Source organism: Pteropus alecto, unplaced genomic scaffold, assembly GCF_000325575.1.
Source record: "Pteropus alecto unplaced genomic scaffold, ASM32557v1 scaffold538, whole genome shotgun sequence".
NCBI classification, from domain to species: domain Eukaryota; kingdom Metazoa; phylum Chordata; class Mammalia; order Chiroptera; family Pteropodidae; genus Pteropus; species Pteropus alecto.
In genome coordinates this window covers 177,284-184,300 of record NW_006440657.1, presented here as the reverse complement: position 1 = coordinate 184,300, position 7,017 = coordinate 177,284, and the positions used below count along the sequence as shown (strand labels likewise).

The 7,017-nt window shown below is 43.6% G+C and overlaps 1 protein-coding gene and 1 pseudogene across 1 annotated transcript in view; one reads left to right on the top strand and one right to left on the bottom strand.

The window, feature by feature from the left end:
* Window positions 1–2,562, top strand: part of LOC102894335 (transcription elongation factor A protein-like 3) — an 8,021-nt gene extending 5,459 nt beyond the window's left edge. The window contains 4 exon segments of the mRNA XM_006927114.3: window positions 928–996; window positions 1,333–1,519; window positions 1,522–1,840; window positions 1,842–2,562. Of these exon segments, the coding sequence (XP_006927176.1) occupies window positions 1,360–1,519; window positions 1,522–1,840; window positions 1,842–1,941 (579 nt within the window). The 5' untranslated portion in view covers window positions 928–996; window positions 1,333–1,359 and the 3' untranslated portion in view covers window positions 1,942–2,562.
* Window positions 2,563–3,641: 1,079 nt separating this feature from the next.
* Window positions 3,642–6,063, bottom strand: LOC112484735 (annotated as a pseudogene).
* Window positions 6,064–7,017: the final 954 nt, after the last annotated feature.

The following is a 7,017-nucleotide window of genomic DNA, read 5'->3' as shown; positions in this document are numbered from 1 at the left end:
GATCAGCTGTCACACCTGGTGACCCTGGGCATATCACAGGGATGCTGAGCGAGGACCTGAGATACGCCAGGTAAATAAAGCACTTGTAGTCTGGAAGCCTCCCATTTCTGCTCTCTGGATTGACTCCCCCCCATGCCCCCCCTCCCCCGTCACACTGTCCGCAGCTGCCAGGCCCCTTGGGGTGGGGAGTGAGGGGGTAGGAGGGGTTGCCTGAGATCGGGTGACGTGGAGCTCACATGACCAGCCTGGCGCCGGCCCTGCGGTCCGGTCCTGGTGCTGCCAGGGTCATTTGCTCCCGTGGCTGGTGTGAAATCAGCTCCCCTGAGCTTCCTGGGCAGCGGGCAACGGGTGAATGGGCTTCTGTGAACTTGAGGTGCTGGCCTGCCCAGGGCCGCAGGTCAGTGTGCAGGTGGGTGCTGCCCACGGCCCGGGTGGGGTAGCAGTAGACGCGGGCAGGATCCACGAGCAGCAGCGGGGCAGGGGGCGGAGGAGAGGAGAAGGGGCACGCGACTCAGGCCTGGGCAGGTGGGGAAAGAGGATCTCGCTGCCTCCTTGCTGCCCCGACTCTGAGCCCTCCATACATTTTCGATCCTGAAATGGGGGGAGGTGGCGCCCCGGCTGTGCGACAGTGAAACAGGCATGTTCTGGAAATAACTTTCCTTTTCACACGCTGCGCCTGTGAAGAAATACTGACTTTTGCAAAAAGGGCTTGGGGGTGGGGCAAATTGCCTGCAGGGGAGGGAGACACAGAGGCCCAAACAGTTTGGAAATCATCCTGGTCTGGTACCTGAGGCCTGAAAACAGATATGGCGACTGTGGTGACGGGGGAGGTAGGGGAGTGAAATGTTGGATGTGGGGCATGTGGATTCAGGAAAGGGTCCTCAGTCCCCTGGGTGTGCAGCCAATGCCCATCTCCTGTCTCTGCAGGTCTGCGTGTCTGTTCCCCGCATTTACAAGACTAGAAAAGGAGAATGAACCTGTCCAGAATCCCTGCAGGTCAGTGAAAGGGGGGTGAGACTTTAGACAGGGACTGGGGGTGAAGTGTGGAGTGGACAGCTTGGGCAGTGCCCATCCCACCTCCACATATAGTGTATACCCCACTACCCTGAAGGATGGTGCAGAGGGTGGTAGGGCCTGCTAGGGAAAAGGTTGGCTCACGTGTGTAGAAGGAATGGTGAGGGAAAGGGTGGCAGAAGGCCAGGTCAGGGAACTCTGACAGTGAGCGAGATGCTAGTACTACCCAGACCCGCGTTCCATATCCCAGCCTTCAGTATTCCTTGTCTCTTTGTCTTTTCTCCACCCCACCGCATCCCACCCCACCCCACTCCCCAGGACGGGGAAAGGAGGGGACATCTCAACATGGAAAAACTGTTCAATGAAAATGAAGGAAAGCTGGAAAATGAGGGAAAGCCAGAAGATGAAGTAGATACAGAAGATGAAGGAAAGTCAGATGAGGAAGAAGAAAAGCCAAAAGTGAAGAGGAAGCCAGAACACAAGGGAAAGCTCCAGGATGAGGGACAAATGATGAAAGGACACAAGAAAAGCAGGGCAAGTCTGAAGATGAGGGAAAAGCACGCGGCGGGGGAAAGCCAGAACCCCAGGCAAAGCCAGAGAGCAAGCCGCGGGCTGCTGAAAAGCGCCAAGCTGAAGATTATGTGCCCCAGAAAGCAAAGCAAAAAACAGACAGGGGGACAGATGATTCCCCCAAGGACTATCAGGAGGACTTACAGGAAAGGCATTTGAGCAGTGAGGAGATGATGAGAGAGTGCGGAGATGTGTCAAGGGCTCAGGAAGAGCTAAGGAAAAAACAGAAAATAGGTGGTTTTCATTGGATGCAGAGAGGTACAGGATCCATTTGCCCCAAAGGGCCAATGGGGTATCAGGGGAGTAAAGGGCAGAGGTAGGGGCCAAAGGGGCTTACATGATATCCCCTATCTTTAATGCCCTTGGACATCAATTCTAATGTCTCTAATGAGAATATTGTGGACCCTGCTTTCCCTGTTAGGCGTTTGCCAGGCCGTGTGCTTTAACCTTAAGTTGATAACTTTGCTTTAGATGTCTCCTTACCAGCAGCCTTTGATCCAACTACAGTGGTCTCTGTTTCAGTAGGGGATTTTCACCCACGTGCATGGAAGAGATGTTCATGGTACTTTGTAATACAATGAAACAGTTTTCAGGACTGCATATACAGTATCAGCCCATTTATGCAAAAATATTAATGTGTGCATAACGCATTTATGTGTAGAAAAAACTCTGAAAGTATGTACAGTAAAAAAGTAGAAGTGATGGTTTTTCCTGCATGGTAACCAAAAGTAGATCTTGCCTGTACTCAGAAATGAGTCCAATCACCTGATGTGAGGTACCCCCATGCCATTCCTTTGCAGGCATGCCCATCCCCATGTCATCCCCTAATTGTAACCATGGCAGTGGGCACCAATGTCCCTTCTGGGTCCTGTGCCATTCTGTGGATCCATGTGTGATTCTTTTTCAACTTTGCTCACTAATCTCCACTTTTTCCTAAAGGATATAGATTGTTATAATAAAAAAGAAATCCAGAAATCAGTACATGGTAAACGACTGAAATGTTCTGCGAGCTTATGATGGCAATGAAGACACTTAAAATTCTTGTCAGAATGTAAAATGGTAAGTAAAACACATTACCTCCTGGGCTCATGGCTAGAGGAATCAACCTGGTGGTTTTAACCACAGATCCAATGCTGTTTCAGTCTTGTCACCTGTGAAATGGGAATAAAACTTGGCTCACAGACTGCTGAGTGGATCAGGTGAGGTATTGAGTATGTGAGCTGTGTCGGGCTGGCTCCTGTGCAATAGTAGGGTCCTGGACCTTGTCAGACACTCAGGGGAGGGCTGTGCTCAGGAATGAGTCCAAACAGCTGAGAAGAGGGTGCCACCTTTCTCTGGATACTACTATATCTGCTGGACACTGTATCCTCTACTGACAGCCGTTGATATGATGGAAAGAGTCCTTCCTCTTGGTGACACAGCCCCTCTGATCCCCTCTACTCCCCAAAGGGCTAAAGCCCCTGTTTGACTCCTATAGGAATGTGGATAAAGTCCATCTCCGAACTTCGGAGTTTGTACCTACCCAGATGGTAATGCCCCAGAGCTGCTTGAGCCCCACTGTATTACATAGTTTTTAACAAAGCAGTCATTAACATTTTTAGTTCATTTTATATTTGTTTATAGTTTCTTTTCTCTTCATAAGACTCAGATATTTTGGGTCCACTGGGGGCTGTCTTGAGACTAATCTATGGACCAGACAATGGATGGTGATTTGAACTGAACACCATACCACAGTACCCCAGGGAAGCCATATCTAAATTTACATGCTTTTCTTAGTGTGAGTTTACTCTCTAAAAAGTCTCCTGGCTGGCTTGCTATACAAAATCAAGGGATTTGCCCACACCTAATTACAGAGAGATAAACAACTGAGTTTCAAGCTGAAAATATCCCTTTCTATTCCAAACCAATTATAACAGAGAAGTGTTCTTAAAAATATTACAAACTCTCAATGGAAGGCATTTTTTATTTAACTAACCAGTATGTCCCATTCTCTAAACAAAAGCTTTTTCTTATTCATCCTGATATCCCTTTACGCTGTACTTGATACATATACTTAATCTCTTACACCATTTATAGATTAGAAGTTTCAATCGTGTTAATATGACAATTCTCTCCAAAACTGACTTATAAATTCAATGCTGTCCCAATAGAAATCCCGGCACACTAGGATTCTAAAGGTTATATGGAAAAAGCAAAGGACCCAGGATAACCAAAATATTTTGAAAATGAAGAACAAGGTGCCTGATTTCAAGACTATAAAGCTATAGTAATCAAGACTGTATAGTATTGGTATATAGAACAATGGAATAAAACAGTCTAGAAACAGGTCCACATGTACACATTCAAGTCATTTTTTTTTAAAAGGTCACAAAGTAATTCAATGGAGAAAGATAGACTTTTCACCAAATGATGCTGGAACAATTGGATGTTGTCTTGGTCAGTTTGGGCTTCTATAACAAAAATACCACAGACTGGGTGGCTTAAGCAACAAACCTTTATTTCTCACAGTTATGGAATCTGGGAAATCCAAGATCAGGGTGCTGGAAGATTTAGTGTCTGGTGAGGACCCAATTCCTGGTTATAAACAGATATCTTCACATGGCAGAAGGGGAAAGGGAGCTCTCTGGAGTCTCTTATAATGGAACTAATCTCATTCATTCATTGAATAGCAAGCCACATTACTTTCTAAATAGCCCATACCTATTCAGATAGTGAGTGTACCCACTGGGGGCATCCATTGTAGAGGAAACTCTCAATAATTGGGAGAAAAAAATTACAATCTCTGTAGATACCAGCTTTTCCTCCAAGTAACCCCAGTGTTTGCTCAATGAGTCCATGTACAAAGTGGCCATGGAAGGAGGAATAGAGGTATGCAAGAGCCCAACGATATTGTCTTCTCTTACCAACCTGATCTGACTACTGTCACAGCTGAGTATGGAACCTGCCAACATCAGAGGCCAATGTTGGGTCCCTAACATGACACCATTTCCAGGGGGTACCAGCCATTCGCTTGGAGAAGGTTGATTACAGTGGACCTCTTCCACTACAGAGAGATAGTGCTTTGTCTTTAAATGGAAATAATTAAACTTTTTTTAACTTGGAGTTTTAATTATGTGCATAAATAGCAATATGAAAATGAGGAGTTCTAAGGCTTGAACATTATCTCTAGGTGAAAGAATTTCAGATTAGTCCCCTTGTAGTATGGCATCACCCAAGATAACAAAGAGGCCTTTAGTATAGTTTTTCCTGAAGAAGAAAGCCAGTTTATTACATTTAGTACTGACTTCTTTGCCATTTTTCTATAGAAATACTGGTTTACTGTAAGAAGTTTGCAATGTTTACCTATAACTGATTAAAACAGGCAGAGCATGGAGTATTCTACTTATTTCTCAGTGAATTCTTCACATTTCCTGGCTTTTGAAAGTTCTTCCACAAATCTTCTATGACTATGTATCCTCATAAACCCCAATCGTATAATTTCTCCGCACTGACCTGGAGAAATATGATGGCTTATTGTGGATGGCTTATTGTGGATGGAGAAATATGATGGCTTATTTAATCCCATAAAGCCAGGTGGACACACCAACTTCTTTATTTTTGAACCTCTAGCCAAAAGGAGTCAAACAATTCCAACAAAATCAATCATACCAAGTCTTGGAAAAAATCCAGGAGGTGCATTTTTAAGATATTCATAGCTGTCCAGCCCCCACTGAACCAAACTTTGCATCCTGGGCTCAGTTTGGGAGTATATTTCCTGATACCAACTTGTATATAGCTTGTAATAATGTTGGAGATGTGAAATGCTTTCTTCATGTTGGGTTCTTGGCTCCTCCACATGTTTAGACCCTCGAGAATGGAGTAGAGTGAAAGCTGATCAACCCTCATGGAAGTTTTGTGAGGTTCTTTCTTTTTCTGTGATGCATAGACTTTGAAGGTGAGCAGACTCAGGCTGGTCGGCCCCATGAACCTCTGAATTACCTTGAACGTGTCACTGGCAGTGGCGGCTCTGGTGAGATCCCATAACCACACTTTTTAAGAGAGCAGTTTTATTGAGCTATAATTTGGATACCAAGAAATTTGGCCCTTGAAAGCAGGAGTCCCCAATCCCTGGGCCACGGACCAGTTAGGAACTGGGCCACACATGTGATCGGCCAGCAAGCGAGTGAAGCTTCATATATATTTTCAGCTGCTCCCTAGCACTAGCATCACTGCTTCAGCTCCATCTCAGATCATCAGGCATTAGATTCTCATAGGAGTACCAGTCCCTGTTGCCAAAAAGGTTGGGGACCACTGCTTTAAACTGTACAATTCAATTGTACTTAGCATATTCGCAGAGTTGTGCAACCATCACCACTATCTAATTTTCGAATATCCTCATCATCCCAAAAGAAACCTTGTACGTTAGCAAACGCTATATATTCCCCTCCACCACTATCCTCCCCATACCCAGTTACTGGCAACCACTAATTTACCTTCCATTTCTATGGCTTTAGCTATTGTAGATATTGCATATAAATGGAATCATATAATATGTAATCTTCTGTGACTAGCTTCTTTCACTCAACAATGTTTTGAAGGTTCATCCATGTTGCAGCATGGATCAGTGCTCCATTCCTTTTTACTGCCTAATATTATTCCATTAAATGGTATACTACATTTATTTATCCATTCGTCAGTTGATAAACATTTGGGTTTTTATTTTGGCTATTATGAATAATGCTGGTATGAATGTCTATATAAAAGTTACTGTTAGAACATGTTTCAATGATTTGGAGTATATATACCTATGAGTAGAAATGCTGTGCCATGGTGCTAACTCTATGTTTAACATTTTGAGGAACTGCCAAATGTTTTTAAAAGTGGCTGCAGCATTTTACGTCTCTGCCAACAATGTATGAGGCTCGAATTTCTTCATATTCTCACCAAGACTTGTTCTTGCCTGTCTTTTTAAAAATCTATCCTGGTGAATGTGAAGTGCTATCTCACTGAGGTGTGATCTGCATTTCCATAATGAGTAATGATATTGAATATCTTTTCATGGGTATAGAGACCATTCGTATATCTTCTTTAGAGAAATGTCTATTCAAAACATTTGCCCGTTTTAGAATTAGGTTATCTTTTTACTGTTAACTCATAAGAGACCATGATATATTCTGAGTATATGTCCCTTATTGGATATATGATTTGCAAATATTTTCTCCCATTCTGTGGGTTGTTTTTTAACTTCCTGGATGGTATCCTTTGAAGCACAGTTTTTAATTTTGATTAAGTTCAATTCATCTGTTTTTTCATTGACTATGTTTTTGGTGTCATCTCTAAGAAACCATTTCCTAACTTATGGTAACAAATATTTACTACTATTTTTATTTCTAAGAGTTTTATAGGATTAGCTCTTGCACTTAGAACTGATTCATTTTGAGTTTTTATATCATG